Source organism: Salmo trutta, chromosome 1 (genome assembly GCF_901001165.1).
Source record: "Salmo trutta chromosome 1, fSalTru1.1, whole genome shotgun sequence".
In the NCBI taxonomy this organism is placed as follows: Eukaryota; Metazoa; Chordata; class Actinopteri; order Salmoniformes; family Salmonidae; genus Salmo; species Salmo trutta.
The window spans coordinates 61,809,060-61,834,447 of NC_042957.1; the positions used below are offsets into that span (position 1 = coordinate 61,809,060).

General features: G+C 46.0%; 1 protein-coding gene across 3 annotated transcripts in view; it reads right to left on the minus strand.

Annotated features, from left to right (window-relative positions):
* Nucleotides 1-25,388, minus strand: part of LOC115204433 (adhesion G protein-coupled receptor L1-like) — a 184,057-nt gene that overhangs the window by 95,690 nt on the left and 62,979 nt on the right. For 2 of the 3 annotated variants that reach the window (XM_029770018.1, XM_029769999.1), the window contains exon 2: nt 22,360-22,518. In XM_029770018.1, coding sequence (XP_029625878.1) covers nt 22,360-22,483 — 124 coding nt within the window. In that variant the 5' untranslated portion in view covers nt 22,484-22,518. The remainder of the gene's footprint in view (nt 1-22,359; nt 22,519-25,388) is intronic. The other variant, XM_029770010.1, reaches the window with a different exon arrangement.

A 25,388-nucleotide genomic window follows, 5' to 3' on the forward strand; every position in this document is an offset into this window, starting at 1 on the left:
CTTAGTTAGCATTATCACTGTAGCCTAGAGCTAATCTAGTTAGCATAATACTGCAGCCTAGACTAGAGCCTTAGTTAGCATTGACACTGTAGTCTAGCCTTTCAGTTTTTCTAGATTAGCCTCGGCCTAAAGTCTCTCATGACTTCTTGGTCAGATCCTCCTGGTGAGGCTGTGTGTTACAGTCATTGATTAGAGGAGACAACTCTTAACATGGAGAGTGGGTGATCTTCCTTTCTTTAAATACATAATCTTTGTTAGCACATTAGCATAGTGCCTGAGCAGATCCAGTTAGTGCAACGGGCCTGACAAGCATGTCCCGTCACCACAGAGGCACAACGGCCACAGCTGTCACATCCAGCCAGCGCTCAACCAGAGGAGTCGGAAGCTGGGAGGACCGCAGGGCGACATGTAAACCTCGCTCCAGAGCCAGGCCGAGACGAGACAGGACAAGACACGATGAGATGAGACAGGACGAGACAGGATGAGATGAGACCAGACTGAATGGGGAGTCACCAGTCATGCCATGGGGTTAAAACACAAAGCAGAGCAAAATGACACACATCCACTCTGAGCAAGCCTAGTCAACCAGAGAGAGAGAGAGAGAGAGAGATAGAAACCATCACGAAGAATGTAACAACAATGGACCTTTACAGGCTGTAAAGACACAAGGTCAGAGAAACAAAGTAGAGGAGAAGAAAGAAAGACAAACATACTCTCCCTCAACTGGGAACAGTCATATTCCTGAGCCTCTCCCCTCATCACAGTCTTTCCTTCCATGACTGCAGCGCCCCAACACTCCAACTGAACCCAATTACAGAACACACCAGAACATTACATCACCCAAAGAGATGAAAAAACACACGCATAGACATGCACACAGGCACACCTGCATGACACGCACACACACACACACACACATATTCACACACGCACACACACGTATAGACATGCACGCCTACCCTAACGCACACATGCTCACACACACATATACACACACACTACTGCGCTGAACACACTCTCCCTAACCCTCAACCACACATCCTCCACCCCTAGCAGCCCCCTCACGGCTTACACACACACTCCAGCTGAGGACCTGACTCCAGCTCACATCCAGCTCCACTCTCCAGCTAGGGACCTGACTCCAGCTCACATCCAGCTCCACTCTCTAGCTAGGGACTTGACTCCAGCTCACATCAAGCTCCACTCTCCAGCTAGGGACCTGACTCCAGCTCACATCCAGCTCCACTCTCCAACTAGGGACCTGACTCCAGCTCACATCCAGCTCCACTCTCCAGCTAGGGACCTGACTCCAACTCACATCCAGCTCCACTCTCTAGCTAGGGACCTGACTACAGCTCACATCCAGCTCCACTCTCTAGCTAGGGACCTGACTCCAGCTCACATCCAGCTCCACTCTCCAGCTAGGGACCTGACTCCAGCTCACATCCAGCTAAACTCTCTAGCTAGGGACCTGACTCCAGCTCACATCCAGCTCCACTCTCCAACTAGGGACCTGACTCCAGCTCACATCCAGCTCCACTCTCCAGCTAGGGACCTGACTCCAACTCACATCCAGCTCCACTCTCTAGCTAGGGACCTGACTACAGCTCACATCCAGCTCCACTCTCTAGCTAGGGACCTGACTCCAGCTCACATCCAGCTCCACTCTCCAGCTAGGGACCTGACTCCAGCTCACATCCAGCTAAACTCTCTAGCTAGGGACCTGACTCCAGCTCACATCCAGCTCCACTCTCCAGCTAGGGACCTGACTCCAGCTCACATCCAGCTCCACTCTCCAGCTAGGGACCTGACTCCAGCTCACATCCAGCTCCACTCTCTAGCTAGGGACCTGAGTCCAGCTCACATCCAGCTCCACTCTCCAGCTAGGGACCTGACTCCAGCTCACATCCAGCTCCACTCTCCAGCTAGGGACCTGACTCCAGCTCACATCCAGCTCCACTCTCCAACTAGGGACCTGACTCCAGCTCACATCTAGCTCCACTCTCCAGCTAGGGACCTGACTCCAACTCACATCCAGCTCCACTCTCTAGCTAGGGACCTGACTACAGCTCACATCCAGCTCCACTCTCTAGCTAGGGACCTGACTCCAGCTCACATCCAGCTCCACTCTCCAGCTAGGGACCTGACTCCAGCTCACATCCAGCTAAACTCTCTAGCTAGGGACCTGACTCCAGCTCACATCCAGCTCCACTCTCCAACTAGGGACCTGACTCCAGCTCACATCCAGCTCCACTCTCCAGCTAGGGACCTGACTCCAACTCACATCCAGCTCCACTCTCTAGCTAGGGACCTGACTCCAGCTCACATCCAGCTCCACTCTCTAGCTAGGGACCTGACTCCAGCTCACATCCAGCTCCACTCTCCAGCTAGGGACCTGACTCCAGCTCACATCCAGCTAAACTCTCTAGCTAGGGACCTGACTCCAGCTCACATCCAGCTCCACTCTCCAGCTAGGGACCTGACTCCAGCTCACATCCAGCTCCACTCTCCAGCTAGGGACCTGACTCCAGCTCACATCCAGCTCCACTCTCTAGCTAGGGACCTGAGTCCAGCTCACATCCAGCTCCACTCTCCAGCTAGGGACCTGACTCCAGCTCACATCCAGCTCCACTCTCTAGCTAGGGACCTGACTCCAGCTCACATCCAGCTCCACTCTCCAGCTAAGGAACTGACTCCAGCTCACATTCAGCCACTCTCCAGCTAGGGACCTGACTCCAGCTCACATCCAGCTCCACTCTCCAGCTAGGGAACTGACTCCAGCTCACATTCAGCCACTCTCCAGCTAGGGACCTGACTCCAGCTCACATCCAGCTCCACTCTCCAGCTAGGGACCTGACTCCAGCTCACATCCAGCTCCACTCTCTAGCTAGGGACCTGACTACAGCTCACATCCAGCTCCACTCTCCAGCTAGGGACCTGACTCCAGCTCACATCCAGCTCCACTCTCCAGCTAGGGACCTGACTCCAGCTCACATCCAGCTCCACTCTCTAGCTAGGGACCTGACTCCAGCTCACATCCAGCTCCACTCTCCAGCTAGGGACCTGACTCCAGCTCACATCCAGCTCCACTCTCCAGCTAGGGACCTGACTCCAGCTCACATCCAGCTCCACTCTCTAGCTAGGGACCTGACTCCAGCTCACATCCAGCTCCACTCTCCAGCTAGGGACCTGACACAAGCTCACATCCAACTCACTCTTATACTAGCGGGGTCTGGTCACACACACACACACACACACACACACACACACACACACACACACACACACACACACACACACACACACACACACACACACACACACACACACACACACACACACTGGGACTCTCTTAAAGAGAGAAGTAGAGGCAAGACAGGACGTGCTCAAACTGTCAATTCCACGTCACAGCTAGCCCTGGCACCACAGCCTCATTATGCAGTAAAACAGCCACAGCAGGCGAAACAGCACCGGTCGGACCCAAAATAAAACGCAGACAGCCTAACAGAAACAGAACAGAGCAGGAAACTATCCTTATCTTCCCCAGGGATGGGAGCTGTGCTACAGGCATAACACAACACTATACAGTAGACACTGACTCAGACTGAGACCCAGATTCAGATAAATATAGCAGAGCTGGAGAACCCAAGGTAGAGTAGGGAAGGAAGGACTGAGGCACTGAGGAGAGACATTTTACATTTACATTTTAGTAATTTACCAGAAGCTCTTAACCAGAGCGACTTGCTGTAGTGAGTGCATACATTTTAATCTTTTTTTGGTACTGGTCCCCTGTGGAAGAGAGAGAAAAGGGAAGGAAAAGAGAGACTGTCTAAAGGGCTATAGACAGAGCAAGAGGAGGTGGAGAGAGACTGATAGAGAGAGTGGAAGAGAGAGTCAGATGAATGGGGAGAGAGTGATGGAAAAGAGACAGAGAGTGACAGGTAGAAGGAGAGAGACAAAGAGAGAGAGAGCGATATTCAGAGAGAGAGAGAGAGAGAGAGAGAGAGACAGAGAGACACAGAGAGAGAGAGAGAGATAGAGAGAGCGATATTCAGAGAGAGAGAGACAGAGAGACACAGAGAGAGAGAGAGAGAGAGAGAGAGAGAGAGACAGAGAGAGAGAGACAGAGAGAGAGAGACAGAGAGACAGAGAGACACAGAGAGAGAGAGAGACAGAGAGAGAGAGAGAGAGAGAGAGAGCCTTATTGGAATCCAACTGTCAGTAAGATGAGTGTTTGGAAGAGTAGCGAGTGTCATCCAGAGGCCTGTTAGGAGGGATGAGTGTCAAGCCCTGCCACTGCATTAGACACTTCATTAACCTTGTTGTGCGCTGATCCATAGCCCTGACTGTGTGTGTGCATGTGTGTGTGTTGGTCCATTTGCGTGCTTACAGTATGGGAAGCAATGAAAACCGAGACGAATCATTCTCCTCTTTGTCTCTTACTAGATGTTGTTTAGTATATTATATATATATCTGCTTCTGTCCTACCTATTTTCCTCTTCCATAGTATCCCTCCATCCCCAGCCCAATGTGATCCATCTCTCTAAATGTGTCCTCCCCTTCCTCTACACGTGACCCTTCCCCAGTCCCTCTCGCTTTCTTTTCTCCTTCAAGTTCTGACCCTTCACCACAGTCTTCCCTATCCTCCGTTTCCCCAGTCTACCCTCAGTCTCCCTAGTCTACCCTCAGTCTCTCCTATCCTCAGTCTCCCCTACCCTCAGTCTCTCCTATCCTCAGTCTTTCCTATCCTCAGTCTCCCTTACCCTCAGTCTCCCCTACCCTCAGTCTCCCCTATCCGCAGTCTCCCCTATCCTCAGTCTCCCCTACCATCAGTCTCCCCTAACCTCAGTCTCCCCTACAATCAGTCTCCCCTACCCTCAGTCTCCCCTATCCGCAGTCTCCCCTATCCGCAGTCTCCCCTATCCTCAGTCTCCCCTACCATCAGTCTCCCCTATCCTCAGTCTCCCCTATCCTAAGTCTCCTCTACCCTCAGTCTCCCCTAGCCTCAGTCTCTCCTATTCTGTCTCCCCTACCCTCAGTCTCCCCTACCCTCAGACTCCCCTACCATCAGTCTCCCCTATCCTCAGTCTCCCCTACCCTCAGTCTCCCCTATCCTCAGTCTCCCCTACCCACAGCAGTCTCCCCTACCCTCAGTCTCCCCTACCATCAGTCTCCCCTACCCTCAGTCTTCCCTATCCTCAGTCTCCCCTATCCTCAGTCTCCCCTACCCTCAGTCTCCCCTATCCTCAGTCTCCTCTACCCCCAGTCTCCCCTAGCCTCAGTCTCTCCTATTCTGTCTCCCCTACCCTCAGACTCCCCTACCCTCAGGCTCCCCTATCCTCAGGCTCCCCTATCCTCAGTCTCCCCTACCCTCAGTCTCCCCTATCCTCAGTTTTCCCTACCCACAGCAGTCTCCCCTACCCTCAGTCTCCCCTACCCTCAGTCTTCCCAATCCTCAGTCTCCCCTACTCCTCAGTTTCCCCTATCCTCAGTCTCTCCTATCCTCAGTCTCCCCTACCCTCAGTCTCCCCTATCCTCAGTCTCCCCTACCCTCAGTCTCCCCTACCTTTGGTCTCCACTATCCTCAGTCTCTCCTATCTTCAGTCTCTCCTATCCTCAGTCTCCCCTACTCTCAGTCTCCCCTACCCTCAGTCTTCCCAATCCGCAGTCTCCCCTACCCTCAGTCTCCCTCTCTCTCACTGTCTCTCTCTAGCCATCTCTCTCTCAGTAGAATTGTTGAACCAGCCTGTCATTGGCTGGCAGCTGTAGGAATCTAAGAATTATTAAACTGCAATACAGAAAAACACAAACATGCAAACACAGAGGACACCAACACACATGCATACACACACACACACACACACACACACACACACACACACACACACACACACACACACACACACACACACACACACACACACACATAAAAACACACACACACGCAAGCACGCACACACATGTGCAAACCTTAACCCTATTTTACCTAACCCCTAAACCTAACCCTAACCCTTAACCTAAGCCTAACCCTAACCTTAACCCTAAACCTAACTCTAACTCCTAACCCTAAAACTAACCCTAACCCCAAAGCCTAAACCTTTAAGCCTAAAATAGCATTTTAACAAATTCATGATATTAAAAAAATCCTGACTTTTCAAAATTGTTCTTGTTTTCCTTATTTTCCTACACACATGTACACGTACACACCCCCCACACCCATACCCACACCCACACACACGCACACACACATGCACACACACACACGCACACATACAGTCACAGAGACAAACACACAACAAATGTACCCAAACAATATGAGAAAACACTCCCCCTTCATCACAAATAGACACACATCCACTGTGACACAAAGATCACGACAGGCAGACCTAAATACAATGAGCACATTAGAGGGAGAGGTATCTGCAATGAAATCAAATCCAATTTTATTGGTCACATCCACATGGTTAGCAGATATTATTGTGAGTGTAGTGAAATGCTTGTACTTCTGGATCCGACAGTGCAGCAATATCTAACATGTAATCTAACAATTCCACAACAACTACCTAATACACACAAATCTAAGTAAAGGAATGGAATAAGAATATATACATATTAATATATGGATGAGCAATGACAGAGCAGCATAGGCAAGATGCAATAGATGGTATAAAATGCAGTATATACATATGAGATGAGTAATGCAAGATATGTTAACATTATTAAAGTGCCATTATTAAAGTGACTAGTGATCCATTTATTAAAATGGCCAATGATTTCAAGTCTGTATTTAGGCAGCAGCCTCAATATGTTAGTGATGGCTGTTTAACAGTCTGATGGCCTTGAGATAAAAGCTGTTTTTCAGTCTCTCGGTCCCAGCTTTGATGCACCTGTACTGACCTCACCTCCTGGATGGTAGCGGGGTGAACAGGCAGTGGCTTGGGTGGTTGTTGTCCTTGATGATCTTTTTGGCCTTCCTGTGACATTGGGTGCTGTAGGTGTCCTGAAGGGAAGGTAGTTTGCCCCCGGTGCAGACCACACCACCCTCTGGAGAGCCCTGTGGTTATGGGTGGTGCAGTTGCCGTACCAGGCAGTGATGCAGCCCGACAGGATGTTCTCAATTGTGCATCTGTAAAAGTTTGTGAGGGTTTTAGGTGACAAGCCAGATTTCTTCAGCCTCCTGAGGTTGAAGAGATGCTGTTGCGCCTTCTTCACCACACTGTCTGTGTGGGTGGACTCTTTCAGTTTGTCCGTGATGTGTACACCGAGGAATTTAAACTTTCCACCTTCACCACTGCTGTCCCGTCGATTTAGATAGGGGGGTGCTCCCTCTACTGTTTCCTGAAGTCCACGATCATCTCCTTTGTTTTATTGACGTTGAGTGTGAGGTTATTTTCCTAACACCACACTCCGAGTGCTACAATCAATATCCTGATAGAGTTTAGGTAGCCTTGTTCTCAAATTTGCTTTGTTAAAATCCCCAGCTACAATAAATGCAGCCTCAGGATATATGGTTTCCAGTTTGCATAAAGTCCAGTGAAGTTCCTTGAGGGCCGTCGATGTTTCGGCTTGAGGGGGGATATATATGGCTGTGACAATAACCAATGAGAATACGGACAGCATTTGATTGTGAGGAATTCTAGGTCCGGTGAACAAAAGGACTTGAGTTCCTGTATGTTGTTACAATTACACCATGATTCGTTAATCATGAAACCGCCCTTCTTCTTCCCGGAGAGAAGTTTATTTCTGTCGGAACGACGCACAAAGAATCCCGGTGGCTGTACCGACTCCGACAGCATATCCCGAGAGAGCCATGTTTCCGTGAAACAGAGCATGTTACAATCCCTGATGTCTCTCTGAAAAGCAACCATTGCCCTAATTTCGTCTACCTTGTTATCTGGAGACTGGACAGGAGCGAGTAATATACTCTGAAGCGGTGGGTGGTGTGCGCACCTCTGAAGTCTGACCAGAAGGCCGCTCCGTCTACCTCTTCTGCAGCGACGTTGTTTTGGGCCAGCCTCTGGAATCAGTTCCCTGGGTGGTTCAGACAAAGGATCTACTTCGGGAAAGTCGTATACCTGGTCATGTGTGATGGTAAGTTGACGTTGCTCTGGTATCCAGTAGTTCTTCCCGGCTATACACTACCGGTCAAAAGACTTAGAACATCTACTCATTCAAGGGTTTTCTTTATTTTTTACAATTTTCTACATTGTAGAATAATTGTTAAGACATCAAAACCGTGAAATAACACATATGGAATCAAGTAGTAACCCAAAAAGTGTTAAAAAAATCATGATATATTTTTAATTTGAGATTCTTCAAATAGCCACCCTTTGCCTTGATGACAGCCTTGCACACTCTTGGCATTCTCTCAACCAGTTTCATGACATAGTCACCTGGAATGCATTTCAATTAACAGGTGTGCCTTCTTAAAAGTTAATTTGTGGAATTTCTTTCCTTCTTAATGTGTTTGAGCCTATCAGTTGTGGTGTGACAAGGTAGTGGTGGTATACAGAAGATAGCCCTATTTGGTAAAAGACCAAGTCCATATTATGGAAAGAACAGCTCAAATAAGCACAACGAAATGACAGTCCATCCTTACTTTAAGACATGAAGGTCAGTCAATACGGAAAATGTCAAGTGAAGTCGCAAAAACCATCAAGCACTATGATGAAACTGGCTCTCATGAGGACCGCCACAGGAATGGAAGAACCAGAGTTACCTCTGCTGTAGAGGATAAGTTCATTAGAGTTACCAACCTCAGAAATTGCAGCCCAAATAAATGCTTCACAGAGTTCAAGTAACAGACACATGTCAACATCAACTGTTCAGAGGAGACTGTGTGAATCAGGCCTTCATGGTCGAATTGCTGCAAAGAAACCACTACTTAAGTACACCAATAATAAGAGACTTGCTTGGGCCAAGAAACACGACAATGGACATTAGACTGGTGGAAATTTGTCCTTCGGTCTGGAGTCAAATTGGAGATTTTTGGTTCCAACCACCATGTCTTTTTTGAGCCGGGGTGTGGGTGAACGGATGATCTCCGCATGTGTATTTCCCACCGTAAAGCATGGAGGAGGAGGTGTTAGGGTGTAGGGATGCTTTGCTGGTGACACTGTCTGTGATTTATTTAGAATTCAAGGCACACTTAACCAGCATGGCTACCACAGCATTCTGCAGTGATACGCCATCCCATCTGGTTTGGGTTTAGTGGGACTATCATTTGTTTTTCAACAGGCCAATGACCCAACACACCTCCAGGCTGTGTAAGGGCTATTTGACCAAGAAGGAGAGTGATGGAGTGCTGCATCAGATGACCTGGCCTCCACAATTCCACAATCTCAACTAAACTGAGATGGTTTGGGATGAGTCGGACCGCAGAGTGAAGGAAAAGCAGACAAGTGCTCAGCATATTTTACCTTTATTTAACTAGGGAAGTCAGTTAAGAACAAATTCTGATTTTCAAAGATGGCCTAGGAACAGTGGGTTAACTGCCTTGTTCAGAGGCAAAACGTCCGATTTTTACCTTGTCAGCTCGGGGACTTGATCTTGCAACCTTTCGGTTACTAGTCCAATGCTCTAACCACTAGGCTACCTGCTGCCCCGCATATGTGGGAACTCCTTCAACACTGTTGAAAAAGCATTCCAGGTGAAGCTGGTTGAGAGAATGCCAAGAGTGCAAAGCTGTCATCAAGGCAAACGGTGGCTATTTGAAGAATCTCAAATATTTGTTTAACACTTTTTTGTTTACTACATGATTACATATGTGTTATTTCATAGTTTTGATGTCTTCACTATTTGTCACGGTTGTCGTAGGGTAGAGACCAAGACGCAGCGGGAAAATGTACACTCATCTTCTTTTTATTAGGTGAAGAAGGAAAACACATAAACGTATACAATACAAAATGAACTTGACAGTCTTGTCAGGCAAACAGCTAAACAAGAACAATCTCCCACAAAAACCCATGAAAAACAAACTCCTAATTATAGGACCCTCAATCAGAGGCAACAATAACCAGCTGCCTCCAATTGAAGGTCCAACCCCAATTAACTAAACATAGAAATACAAAAGACTAGATAGAACATAGAAAATATACTAACATAGAACAATGACTAACAAAGGACCCTCAATCAGAGGCAACAATAACCAGCTGCCTCCAATTGAAGGTCCAACCCCAATTAACTAAACATAGAAATACAAAAGACTAGATAGAACATAGAAAATATACTAACATAGAACAATGACTAACAAACCCCGGACTAATAAATCAAATACCCCTCTACCTAAACACATACACAAAACACATCCTGAACCACATAAAACAAACACCCCCTGCCATTTCCTGACCAAACTACAATAACAAATAACCCCTATACTGGTCAGGACGTGACACTATTATTCTACAATGTAGAAAATAGTAAAAATAAAGAAAAACCTTTGAATGAGTAGGTGTTCTAAAACTTTTCACTGGTAGTGTATGTAATAACACTTAAGATTTTCTGGGCTTACAATGTAAGAAATAATACATTAAAAAACGAAATACTGTAAAATTTCCTAAGGACTAGAAGCAAGGCGGCCCTCTCTGTCGGCGCCATCTTTATTTCACACCAGTTCACAGGAACATAGTCCCCTGTCCCCAGCGTAATTTACTCACAAACCACACAGACACACACACACACACACACTGGAGCAGGGACATGAGAGCGGCCAGCGCCATCTTCAAAGAGCGATTTGAAAGAACACACCTCCGCCGGCCCAGCGTCTCCCCCTCCCTCATCACTCAGCCCCCACCTCCCAATATATGTTCAAAGGCCATCCATTAACCTTTCACTCACACAGTCTCTCTGTGATCTACTGCTCTCAGCCAAGGGCTTTGAAGAGCACAGGACCACCACCAGGGAGAGAGAGAAGGAGGAGGGACAGAGGAAGAGGGTAGACAGAGGGAGAAGGGATGGAAGGAGGGGGTAGAGAGAGCCGGAGGTAGTAAAAAAGGAGGTGCATAGAGGACTAGAAAAGAGGGAATTCTAGAGTAGAGGGGAGACTAGATTAGAGGGAGGGGCAGACGAAAGGAGAGGAAGATGCAGAATGAAGAGAACGGAGAGAGGGAGAAGGAAGCGGAAGAGGGCATAGTAGGATCTGGCTAAAAATACTGGAATCAGTTGCCCTTTATGGTTGTGAGGTCTGGGGTCCGCTCACCAACCAAGAATTTACAAAATGGGACAAACACCAAATTGAGACTTTGCTTGCAGATTTCTGCAAAAATATCCTCTGTGTACAACGTAAAACAACAAATAATGCATGTAGAGTAGAATTAGGCAGATACCCGCTAATTATCCAAATCCAGAAAAGAGCTGATAAATTCTACAACCACCTAAAAGGAAGTGATTCCCAAACCTTCCATAACAAAGCCATCACCTACAGAGAAATTAACCTGGAGAAGAGGTGGGCCTGGGGCTCTGTTCACAAACACAAACACACCCCGCAGAGCCCCAGGACAGCAACACAATTTGATGCAACCAAATCACGAGAAAACAAAAAGAGAATTACTTGACACATTGGAAAGAATTAACAAAAAAACAGAGCAAACTAGAATGCAATTTGGCTCTAAACAGAGAGTACACAGTGGCAGAATACCTGACCACTGTGACTGACCCAAACTTAAGGAAAACTTTGACTATGTACAGACTCAGTGAGCATAGCCTTGCTATTGAGAAAGGCCGCCGTAGGCAGACCTGGCTCTCAAGAGAAGACAGGCTATGTGCATACTGCCCACAACATTAGGTGGAAACTGATCTGCACTTCATAACCTCCTGCCCAATGTATGACCATATTAGAGATACATATTTCCCTCAGATTACACAAACCCACAAAGAATTCGAAAACAAATCCAATTTTGATAAACTCCCATATGTATTTTGTGAAATACCACAGTGTGCCATCACAGCAGCAACATTTGTTAACAAACACCATTATAAATTCAACCCATATTTATGTTTATTTATTTTCCCTTTTGTACTTTAACTATTTGCACATAGTATGACTGTCACGACTTCCGCCGAAGTCGTTCCCTCTCCTTGTTCGGGCGGCGTTCGGCGGTCGACGTCACCGGCCTTCTAGCCATCGCCGATCCACTTTTCATTTTCCATTTGTTTTGTCTTTTTTTTACACACCTGGTTTCAATTCCCAATTACATGTTCATTATTTAACCCTCTGTTTTCCACATGGTTTTTGTGCGTGATTGTTTTATGTATGTTCGGTCCGTTATTGTGGGCTCGGTATTACGACGTGTTATTGGAATATTTGAGTAAAGTTACTTGTGTTACTCATCTCTGCTGTCCTGCGCCTGACTCCTCTGCACCAGCTACACCCAGACCACTACAATTACATTTGTAATGTCTTTATTCTTTTGGAAATTTTGTGAGTGTAATGTTTACTATTCATTTGTATTGTTTATTTGACTTATGTTTATTATCTAGCTCACTTGCTTTGGCAATGTTAACATATGTTTCCCATGCCAATAAAGCCCTTAAATTGAATTGAATAGAATAGGCGGAGTGGAGGGAAGAGGACAGGAGAAGGGGTAGCTGTGGTAGCTGGGAGTGGAAGTCACGAAGCAGGGAGAAGGGGATGAGGGGATAGGGGAGAGAGAGACAGCGAGAGCAAGCAGAGAGATTGGATGAAAATGAGAGAGGAGGGTTGGAGAACAGAGTACTAGTAGGAAGCAGAGTGATTGGATGAAAATGAGAGAGGAGGGTTGGAGAACAGAGCACTAGTAGGAAGCAGAGATCGTAACAAGATAGAAAAAGAGAGGCAGGAGGGGAGGAAAGGGAGAAACAGCAGGATCAACAGGAGATGATGGTTGGTCTCCCCATGAGATCTATCACAAAAACACTACATACCAGCCCCATTACCATAAATATGTAGATCCTACAGATCTCAGCTCTAAAGAAAGGGAAATAGATGGAACCATGGGCAGCAGGCAGACTAGCGCATAAGAGCGTCAGGCCAGAAGTCGAAAAGTCACTGGTTTGAGTCCCCTAACCGACTACTTGAAGAATCTGTCGATGTGCCCATGAGCAAGGCTGTAAGTCTCTCTGGATAAGAGCATCTGCTAAATGCACTGAAAGGAAAACGGCACACAAGAGCCATTACCAACATGGGTCAAATTGTGCTTTTATGAAAAACAAAAGCATAGCGCTTCATCTCCATTGAAATATTCAATCAGTCTCCACAGAAACAAGAGGAGGAACTGATTCGTGGAAAAACACCCTGAAAGAACAACTAGCAGAGTGAAAATAAAAAGGGAGAGAAGGGAGGGAGGAAAAGGGGAAGAGGAAGATGTGTGCATGTGCAGTAAGGGACTGGAGGCCTTTCCACAGACTGATCTGAGAGCAAACGCTTCCACCAGTCAGCCGGGGCTGGGCCGCATCCAGACGGATGGGACTCACACACACACACGCACGCTAACGGCCTGGTAATGGCCCCCGCCACCATCAGTGGCACACACACACACACACACACACACACACACACACACACACACACACACACACACACACACACACACACACACACACACACACACACACACACACACACACACAGTGCCTCGCCTCACAGTGCAGTAGCTAAATCTGCGCTGGGTGTCTGGGCTTCATCATGTGTATGTAGTGCAGCTGCCTGCGATGGGAAGTGATGCTTTCCTGCCACATTAACCAGGCCTAATGGGTTTTCAGAACACAACACGGCTCATTCTCTGCTGTACATTTGTAACTAGTGGTGTGTGGAATCAGCAGGACAGGGTAGGCATGTCAATATGTTGACAGAGACTGGGACAGGGAGTGTGTATAACTGTAACTAGTGGTGTGTGGAATCAGCAGGACAGTGTAGGCATGTCAATATGTTGACAGAGACTGGGACAGGGATTGTGTGTACGATTGTTGGTATGGGTGGGTGTGTTTAAGTGTTGGTTACTTTATATCTACTCACAATAAATAGCTTTATGGTACTGCTGACGAGATTTCACATTTCCCTAGCTTCAATTGAATCATTTAACATCTACAATATATAGTAGAATGTAAACATTATAGTGTAAGGGTATACATTTAGCATGTGCCATGACGTTGGCCTGTGGGTAAGGTTTATGACCCCCCCATAAATACCTTTCTCCCTTCCCTCTCTCTCTCTGACTCTACTGAAGGACTCTTGAATAGCCTTTGTTAAACATAGAGAGTCTGGGAACATCAAACAAGTGGGGGGAAAGGAACCATATTTCGGTAATAGAACCAGTTGAAAATATGCAGTGGTACTTAATGAATATGATGTCAGTTTGGTTGTCATCTGAGACATTATGACTGATGACAGGACGACATAAACTGTATTTGGGAAAGTCTACACATTATAGTTATCAGATTCACATGGAATTGTTGTGCAAATTAAATGTTTGAATATGAAACTATTTGTGAAAAGATTAAACGTAATTTTAGCTTCCAAATGAGAGAATTGGGTTTTCATAAGGTTAGAGCTCTGCTCAATCAGTGGCCCGCCCCTGTGAAGAGACATTGGTTATAAACTATGAAACACACCCTTCTGTCCCTCCACTATATAAGCCCTTGACGAAAATATAACTTTCTGTTCCGAGTACGCGAGGCCTGCAGCCTCTGCGTTAAAAGGGCAAATAACTTTCTGTTCCGGGTACATTAGGGCGACGGTCCGATGTCAGAAGGATTCAGATAATAACTACAGAACTAAGCCAACCTCAGCGTGAGCTTTGGTTGCAAATGGTATGAACTTTGAACTCTTATTCACTACAGAAGTGATACCTCCTAGCCGTTGAGTTAGCAGCGGCCGCTGTAAATGTGGGCTAGGAAAGGACGGACGACGTATCCATCCTAACACACAATGACGATACTACAACGTATACCATTTACCACCAGAGACATTCTTCCGAGGACAGCAAGATCTCTGTTGGGCAACACGGCCAGTATCTACTACCAACCTACCGAAGCGCAGCTCAGAGTAAATATTTATTGCATTTCCCTTTTCCAAATGGGCGGTAATTTTAGAATGCATAAGATACTGTATTTACGATAGCAGAGCTTCTCCCTTTGTTCCTCAGTCTTCCCGCTCTTTCACTCAAACCCAACCCCCTTTCCTTTGTGTAACCAGCCGTCATGTCGGCTCCGTCCACCAGGGACATTTTCTTTATGACATAATTTGTAATCAATGTATGATCCATTCTGTGTAGATGTAATTCTGTGTGATTAGTTAGGTATTTAGTAAATAAATAATTAAACCCAATTTTGTATTGCTGATTCAACTTGTTAGCCAGAGTTCGTGAAGATAACCAAGAATTTACAACTTTCAGTTGAGACTGAAAAAAGGTGATGATTAATATTGACTGCTATTGATGTAAAATATTACTAGGTTTTTAAGAGTTTTTAAGAGGAAGATAACGGCTCTATAAACACTCTTTCGTGGTGCCCGACTTTCTAGTTAATTACATTTACATGATTAGCTCAATCAGGTAATATTAATTACAGAGAAAGGATTTTATAGAATAGCATGTCATATCACTTAATCCGGCATAGCCAAAGACACGTCACATGTTAGTGGTAGGCCTATTTGTATGTGTAGGGTAAACATAAGGTTTACATTAAATTTACATGTGTTAGCTGTTAGCTGCACTTGATTGAGCATGCCTGGCACAAGGGAACCAATGGAATAGCCCCAAAAGTGCAAACCCTGCCGATCTGACACTCCAGGCAGGTTCAATCAAACAAATACTACTTGAGCCTGGTTAGTCTGGTTAGGGGTACATTTAAAATGTTGGAATTGTGCATGTTTGGGGTAAATGTTAGAGTTAGGGATTAACATTAGGATGCATAGTGGAGTGTGGAGCGCTGTAGAGGAGCAGAGCTTGTTGATCCTGCAGGTCTCTAATGAGTAGTGATTAGACTGGTACTGATGTCTACTCTAACAGTCAGCACAGGAAGGAGCCAACATCAGGATACCCCTCTCTTCCCTCTACCTCTCTCTTCCCTCTACCTCTCTCTAACCTCTACCTCTCTCTTCCTTCTATCTCTCTCTTCCCTCTACCTCTCTCTTCCCTCTACCTCTCTCTTCCCTCTACCTCTCTCTTCCCTCTACCTCTCTCTAACCTCTACCTCTCTCTTCCTTCTATCTCTCTCTAACCTCTACCTCTCTCTTCCCTCTACCTCTCTCTTCTCTCTACCTCTCTCTTCCCTCTACCTCTTTATTCCCTACACCTCTCTCTAACCTCTACCTCTCTCTTCCTTCTATCTCTCTCTAACCTCTACCTCTCTCTAACCTCTACCTCTCTCTTCCCTCTACCTCTCTCTTCTCTCTACCTCTCTCTTCCCTCTACCTCTTTATTCCCTACACCTCTCTAACCTCTACCTCTCTCTTCCTTCTATCTCTCTCTAACCTCTACCTCTCTCTAACCTCTACCTCTCTCTTCCCTCTACCTCTCTCTAACCTCTACCTCTCTCTTCCTTCTATCTCTCTCTAACCTCTACCTCTCTCTTCCCTCTACCTCTCTCTTCTCTCTACCTCTCTCTTCCCTCTACCTCTTTATTCCCTACACCTCTCTCTAACCTCTACCTCTCTCTTCCTTCTATCTCTCTCTAACCTCTACCTCTCTCTAACCTCTACCTATCTCTTCCCTCTACCTCTCTATTCCCTCTACCTCTCTCTTCCCTCTACCTCTCTATTCCCTCTACCTCTCTCTTCCCTCTACCTCTCTCTAACCTCTACCTCTCTCTTCCCTCTACCTCTCTCTTCTCTCTACCTCTCTCTTCCCTCTACCTCTTTATTCCCTACACCTCTCTAACCTCTACCTCTCTCTTCCTTCTATCTCTCTCTAACCTCTACCTCTCTCTTCCCTCTACCTCTCTCTTCCCTCTACCTCTCTCTTCCATCTACCTCTCTCTTCCCTCTACCTCTCTCTTCCATCTACCTCTCTCTTCCCCATCATTATTTACCTCTCTCTCCCTTTGCCTCTATTTCCCTTTCCTTTTCCCCCTCCCCCTCTCACTCTTTCATCCCCCTCTCTCCCTCTCACACTACAGTAAACTGCACTCTGAAAATTAACCTCTGGGTGTGTATGTGTGTGTGCGTGTGTGTGTGGTTGTGTTCCTGTACCACAGCCAGGGGAGTTGATCGATGGAACCATCAGAAAAGGTTTTCTTAATTTGGTCCAATCAAACGTGCCTGTGCTCAGGGCAGAACATAGATAACACTCAATTGATTATTAATGCATTATTAATACTTCTCTAGTGCCAGGTCACACAGACAGCTGGAGGCTCTGATGCACACACAGATGTGGACGGCACACACACACAGTCTGCAGACAAACACGAGCAAGCGAGCAACACACACATACAGTCTGCAGACAAACACGAGCAAGCGAGCAACACACACATACAGGCACGCACAGAGTTGATAAATCAGCTGGTGTCCAATGCAACACTGAGTACATCACATAAATACCATGCAGCAAAACCTGGCAAATTAAAGAGAGACAGAAAGAGAGAGAGACAGAGAGAGAGAAAGAGAGAGAACACATCAGCAAGCAAACCCCCACTCACATTAAAATCACACCTGCACAATCAACCTCTAGCAAGAACACACATCTCTCTCTCTCTCTCTCTCTCTCGCTCTCTCTCTCTCTCTCTCTCTCTCTCTCACACTCTCTCTCAATTCAATTCAATTCATTTTCAATTCAATGGGCTTTATTGGCATGGGAAACATATGTTAACATTGCCAAAGCAAGTGAAGTAGATAATATACAAAAGTGAAATAAACAATAAAAATGAACAATAAGCATCACACTCACAGAAGTTCCAAAAGAATAAAGACATTACAAATGTCATATTATGTATATACAGTTGAAGTCGGAAGTTTACAAACACTTAGGTTGGAGTCATTAAAACTCGTTTTTCAACCACTCCACAAATTCCTTGTTAACAAACTATAGTTTCGGCAAGTCGGTTAGGACATCTACTTTGTGCATGACACAAGTAATTTTTCCAACAATTGTTTACAGACAGATTATTTCACTTATAATTCACTGTATCACAATTCCAGTGGGTCAGAAGTTTACATACATTAAGTTAACTGTGCCTTTAAACTGCTTGGAAAATTCCAGAAAATTATGTCATGGCTTTAGAAGCTTCTGATAGGCTAATTGACATCATTTAAGTCAATTGGAGGTGTACCTGTGGATGTATTTCAAGGCCTACCTTCAAACTCAGTGCCTCTTTGCTTGACATCATGGGAAAATCAAAAGAAATCAGCCAAGACCCCAGAAAAGAAATTGTAGACCTTCACAAGTCTGGTTTATCCTTGGGAGCAATTTCCAAATGCCTGAAGGTACCACGTTCATCTGTACAAACAATAGTACGCAAGTATTAACACCATGGAACCATGCAGCCGTCATACCGCTCAGGAAGGAGACGCGTTCTGTCTCCTAGAGATGAATGTACTTTGGTGCAAAAACTGCAAATCAATCCCAGAACAACAGCAAAGGACCTTGTGAAGATGCTGGAGGAAACAGGTACAAAAGTATCTATATCCAGAGTAAAGCGAGTCCTATATCGACATAACCTGAAAGGCCACTCAGCAAGGAAGAAGCCATTGCTCCAAAACCAACATAAAAAAGCCAGACTACGGTTTGCAACTGCACATGGGGACAAAGATCATAGTTTTTGGAGAAATGTCCACTGGTCTGATGAAACAAAAAAAATAACTGTTTGGTCAGAATGTCCACGTTATGTTTGGAGGAAAAAGGGGGATGCTTGCAAGATGAAGAACACCATCCCAACCGTGAAGCACAGGGGTGGCAGTATCATGTTTGTGGGGCTGCTTTGCTGCAAGAGGGACTGGTGCACTTCACAAAATAAATGGCTTCATGAGGAAAGGGAATTATGTGGATATACTGAAGCAACATCTCAAGACATCCGTCAGGAAGTTAAAGCTTGGTCGCAAATGGGTCTTCCAAATGGACAATGACCCCAAGCATACTTCCAAAGTTGTGGCAAAATGGCTTAAGGACAACAAAGTCAAGGTGTTGGAGTGGCCATCAATCCCATAGAAAATTTGTGGGTAGAACTGAAAAAGTGTGTGCGAGCAAGGAGGCCTACAAACCAGACTCAGTTACACCAGCTCTGTCAGGAGGAATGGGACAAAATGAATGTGGGAAGCTTGTGGAAGGCTACCAGAAATGTTTGACCCATGTTAAACAATTTAAAGGCAATGCTACCAAATACTAATTGAGTGATATACACTTCTGCCCCACTGGGAATGTGATGAAAGAAATAAAAGATGAAATAAATCATTCTCTCTACTATTATTCTGACATTTCACATTCTTAAAATAAAGTGGTGATCCTAACTAACCTAAGACAGGGAATTTATACTAGGATTAAATGTCAGGAATTGTGAAAAAAAGTAGTGTAAATGTATTTGGCTAAGGTGTATGTAAACTTCCGACTTCAACTGTATACAGTGTTGGAACGATGTACAAATGGTTAAAGTACAAAAGGGAAAATAAATAAGCATAAATTTGGGTTGTATTTACAATGGTGTTTGTTCTTCACTGGTTGACATTTTCTTGTGGCAACAGGTCACAGTTGCTGCTGTGATGGCACACTGTGGTATTTCACCCAGTAGATATGGGAGTTGATCAAAATTGGGTTCGTTTTCGAATTCTTTGTGGATCTGTGTAATCTGAGGGAAATATGTGTCTCTAATATGGTCAAACATTGGGCAGGAGGTTAGGAAGTGCAGCTCAGTTTCCACCTCATTTTGTGGGCAGTGTGCACATAGCTTGTCTTCTCTTGTGAGCCAGGTCTGCCTACGGCGGCCTTTCTCAATAGCAAGGCTATGCTCATGGAGTCTGTACATAGTCTAAGCTTTCCTTAAGTTTGGGTCAGTCACAGAGGTCAGATATTCTGCCACTGTGTACTCTCTGTTTAGGGCAAAACAGCATTATAGTTTGCTCAGTTTTTTGTTAATTCTTTCCAATGTGTCAAGTTATCATCTTTTTGTTTTCTCATGATTTGGTTGGGTCTAATTGTGTTGCTGTCCTGGGGCTCTGTGGGGTGTGTTTGAGTCTGTGAACAGAGCCCCAGATTTATCTCTCTGTAGGTGATGGTTTTGTCTTCAGGCTAGGGTCCTTTTTTCCGAATTTCCGCCTGACTGATGTGCCCAAAGTAAACTGCCTGTAACTCAGGCCCAGAAACCAGGATATGCATATAATTGGTACCATTGGATAGAAAACACTTTGAAGTTTGTAGAAATGTTTACATAAGGTATGAGACTATAACACAATTGATATGGTAGGAGAAAATCCAAAGAGAAACCAACCGGAATTAAATTAATTTTTAGATCCCACGCTCTTATAATGGAAAGCTATGGGTCCTATGCAATTCCAGCTCCCAGATTGCAATTCCTATGGCTTCCACTAGATATCAGTAGTCTTTGTTCAAGGTTTCAGGCTTGTTTCTTCCAAAACGAGGAAGAATTTAGAGTTTTGGTACTGAGAGTCACAGTTTTAAATCAATCTGTGGGCTTGCAATGAAGAGGACAAGCACTTGCCAATTTTACTTTACTATTGAACATACTTTTTTCTGTATGAAATATTATAGTTTATTTACATTTTAGGGTACCTGAGGATTAAATAAAAATGTAGTTTGACTTGTTTTAACAAAGTTTAGCGGTAGCTTTTTGGATTCCTTTGTCAGCAGGTTGAACGAGTGGATTACTGAAATCGATGGCGCCAACTAAACAGACTTTTTGGGATATAAAGAAAGATTTTATCTAACAAAACGACCATGCATGTTGTAGCTGGGACCCTTTGGATTGCAAACAGAGGAAGATTTTAAAAAATTAAGCGATTTGTGATTTTATGAATCCTGTGCTGGTTGAAAAATATGTTGATATGAGGCGCCGTCCTCAAACAATTGCATGGTATACTTTCGCTGTAAAGCCTATTGTAAATTGGAAAATGCAGTTAGATTAACAAGAATTTAAGCTTTTAACCAATATAAGATACTTGTATGTTCATAAATGTTTAATATTACGATTATTTATTTGAATTGCGCGCCCTCCAATTTCACTGGATGTTGTCGACAGGTATCCCGCTAGCGGGACGCCTAGCCTTAAGAAGGAAGGTTTGGGAATCGCTTCCTTTTAGGTGATTGTAGAATTTAACGGCTCTTTTCTGGATTTCTCTCTCTTTCTCTCCATCTCTTCATCCCTCCCTCTCTTCCCTACTCATCTCTGAATCTTACAGCGCCTAAAATTAACCTTTTATTTTTTCTCTCTTTTTCAGTCTTCCTCCACCATATTCCTCCCTCCCTCCTTCTCTGTTCTCAGTGTCCTAACTGAGAGCACACAGCAGATGGTGTGCTGCTGTCCGTGTGGAAGGGTACTAACAGGACCCCCCACAACACCTCCCCTTCCTTTTAGCTCTACCTCCCCCTGCCTCCCCCATCTTCCCCGCCACACACACGCCCTGCAGCACCACTGTGGCCCAACCAGGTCACCTGCTGCTGGGGTTAAACCAGCTGGCACCCACCCACACACACATGCAGGCGGTGCGGGGACACACACACACACATGCAGGTGGTGTGGGGACACACTCTCATGGCACATTGTTAGAGGTTCCACATATGGCACCATTACATGCTGGGATCCCCCTCACACACCATGACCAACCATCATGGACATTCATCTGGCCTTCATGGCCATGTACACCCGGCACAGCCAGAACAGGACTGGCCACCGCTCAGAGCCTGGTTCCTCTTCCTAGGTTCCTTCCTTTCTAGGGAGGTTTTCCTAGCCATCCTGCTTCTACATCTGCATTGCTTGCTGTTTGGGGTTTTAGGGTGGGTTTCTGTATAGCACTTTGTGACATCTGCTGATGTAAAAATGGCTTTATAAAATAAAGTTTATTGATTTATTGATTGATCACACACTGAGACAACAACTACCTGCATGGAAACACACACACGACACTCCCACCTACAAGCTGCTTCATAAAACCCCCTTCATCCATGACCTCTGGCTTATTCAGCAAGCCAGTACCTTTTAACCTTCCTTCACATAGAATCACCATGTTATTCATATTCAATTATTATGAGAAGTAACAATCTGTCCACACACACACACACACACACACACACACACACACACACACACACACACACACACACACACACACACACACACACACACACACACACACACACACACACACACACACACACACACACACACACAATGTAAACCCATTGGCACATTGACAGGATTGGGAGAATGCAGTGCAGTACCAACCTTGAGCAGAGGGGGCGATGAGCAGGGAGGTGACAGCACAGGTACACAGCAGCCAGAGTGACAGCGCCATGCTGGAGGGCGGGGTTAGGGGGAATCTGGGTGTGGTCAGCAGGCACAGGGTCATGGAGAGAGCTCCTCCCACTAACACCTCTATATGAGCTGATCCGACAGAGGAAGAGGAGGAGAGAGAGACAGAAACAGAGACAGCAAAAGAGACAGAGAGAGAGAAAAAGACACAGCGAGAGACAGAGAGGAAGGTTAGTCAGACGAACAACCACCACGTTCTGATTTGTGATATCCTTTGAGTCACAGTTTCATGTAATCTGCTGAAAGAGAAGTACTGTAGTTAGGGAGTAATTTCATTTACACAGTAAGGTAGCTGCTTCCAGTTTTCCACATCAGGAATGTGTGTGTAGCAGTAGGGTGAAAACAAGGGAAACATTGCTATGGTGGGTTCAGTTGAATTCCAGCCGCTGTAGTTTCCTATCAGAGTTAGTTGTAATCACACTGCAGAGATCTGTGTTGCAAGAACCAAAGGAGAGGAGGGGAGGGGAGGGTAAAGAAGAGGGGAGGGGAGGGAAAGAAGAGGGGAGGGGAGGGAAAGAAGAGGGAAGGGGAGAGGAGAGGAGAGGGGAGGAAAGGAGAGGATGGGAGGGGAAAGAAGAGGGAAGGAGAGGAAAGGAGAGGAGAGGATGGGAGGGGAAAGAAGAGGGAAGGAGAGGAAAGGAGAGGATGGGAGGGGAAAGAAGAGGGAAGGAGAGGAAAGGAGAGGAGAGGATGGGAGGGGAAAGAAGAGGGAAGGAGAGGAAAGGAGAGGAGAGGATGGGAGGGGAAAGAAGAGGGAAGGAGAGTGGAGGGGAGGGGAGGCTCTCACTGTGGTGACCAGGTAGAATGATTGTGCTACAGGGATCTGAAGGGTAGCCATTTTGTGCACACTGGCATGGCAACAGCTGTTCTGCTCCCCCAACCAGAGCCAGCTTATCACTCCACAGTGTCGAGTGCTTTGATTGGATGAGACACGATATGTATGCGTGTGACTCTTAAGGGTGCCATGTAAATAGTGTGTGTGTGTGTGTGTGTGTGTGTGTGTGTGTGTGTGTGTGTGTGTGTGTGTGTGTGTGTGTGTGTGTGTGTGTGTGTGTGTGTGTGTGTGTGTGCGTGTGTGTGTGTGTGTGATGGTGTGGACAGCGGTGACTCAGTCAGTAGTGCCGTAGGGCTCACACATCTTATTTGCCTAATGAAATAAATCACAATCTGGAACTTTCTCTCTCATTTGTTGGTAGACTCTGCTACCTCCAGGGCTGAGAGGGAAGGGATGGAGACATACTGTATTATTAGAGCTAATACCACTCCTGCTGAGTCCGCTCATGGAACAGACAGATTGTGCTGTGTGTGTTTATGTGTGTGTGTGAGTGTACAGGCAACTGAGAGGATTTACTTTGATCCCTGTAACCCTCTACTCCTCGATTGATCTTCCCAGAAGTGAAATATAGATTGCAGAAAAAGACAACAGCCTCAGTACACACACATCTACAGGAATACACATAGATGTGTACATACACGTCTACAGGAATACACATAGATGTGTACACACACATCTACAGGAATACACACAGATGTGCACACACAGTGGCCTGTGCTGCTCTCATGACTGCATGCTCTCTCCTGTTTGGACTGTCAAGATTGGCAGGTCAAGAGTGACTGGCTGACTGCCCCTCCCCCCCACATCATCAGTGATTCTGCTCTCCCTCCATCCCTCCATCCCTCCAGCCCATCCCCTCCTTCTGACCTTCTCTGATATTTACCCTCCTCTCCAGTGGCACAGCCGACCCAACACATGCACCAACCTGTGTGTGTGTGAGAGTGTGTGCATGTGCGTGTGTCTGTGCGTGACCCACTGTACGTGGGAGAGAGAACGAAAGAGAGAAAAGAACACTGAGCACAGAGCATGACAGAGGCTGTCCTCTAACCCACCCCCCCCCCCCCCACGGATGCACACACATTCTTCACAGAACAGCTAAGAGAACACAAACAGTGAAAGCAGAAAACAAACAGCAAAATAACTGTTCCTGAGCCTTGAGTCGGCCCCTCCCTCCATCTCCCTCCATATTAATAATGGTCCAAAAACTGGTCCCCTCCTGTGTGGAGGCCTTCTTTTCTATTTCCTGCTGCCTTTTGTAGTTGGTAATAAGAAAAATCTGTCTTTCAACCAATCTCTTTTGATCCTGACTCCCACTGCACTCTCCACAATAGCTCTCCTGTGGTCCCTGCCCATAAGGTGAGAGAGATGGAGGGACATGGAAAGAGAGAGATATAGATAGAGACAAGAGAGATGGAGGAAGAGAGAGACAGAGAGGGAGGAAAATGTGGGAAAGATTAGAGAAAGGAGGAGAGAAGAAGAGGATGAAGTGAGGTAAGAAAAACACCATGGTGATGAGAGGAACAGAGAGTTCTAGAAAAAGAAAGAATAAGAAAAGAGGGGGATGAAAGGAGGTGGGAGGGGAGGTAAGTAGAGGGTGGGTGATGGCGATGGGGGAATCTCTGGGGTGTGTGAGAGAGAGGGTGGGTTCGGGGGGTGGTCTTGGCAGTCTTCCTCTCCCCACTCTAAGGATGGAGACACCTGGGGCCACAGACTGACCTTTTGCTCCGTTCATATCCACTATTGTCATCACTGTTACACTTCCAATGGAGACGAAGGGTGTAATATCTCTGAGTACACTGGAGACACTGGGAGAATGGTGCTCTGATTTAACTGGTCTGGGGGAGGGATGGAAGGGGGAGGGACAGAGAGGAAGGGGAGGGAAGCAGGAAGGAGAGAAGGGAGGGAGGAGGGAAGGACAGATACAGACAGATGGACAGACCACTAAGAAGAGGAGCTGTGAGTCTGTGACTGTTTTGAACAAAGCCTCTCTCTCTCTCTCTCTCTCTCTCTCTCTCTCTCTCATCTTGTATCTAATACAATCTCTCTCTCTCTCTCTCTCTCTCTCTCTCTCTCTCTCTCTCTCTCTCTCATCTTGTATCTAATACAA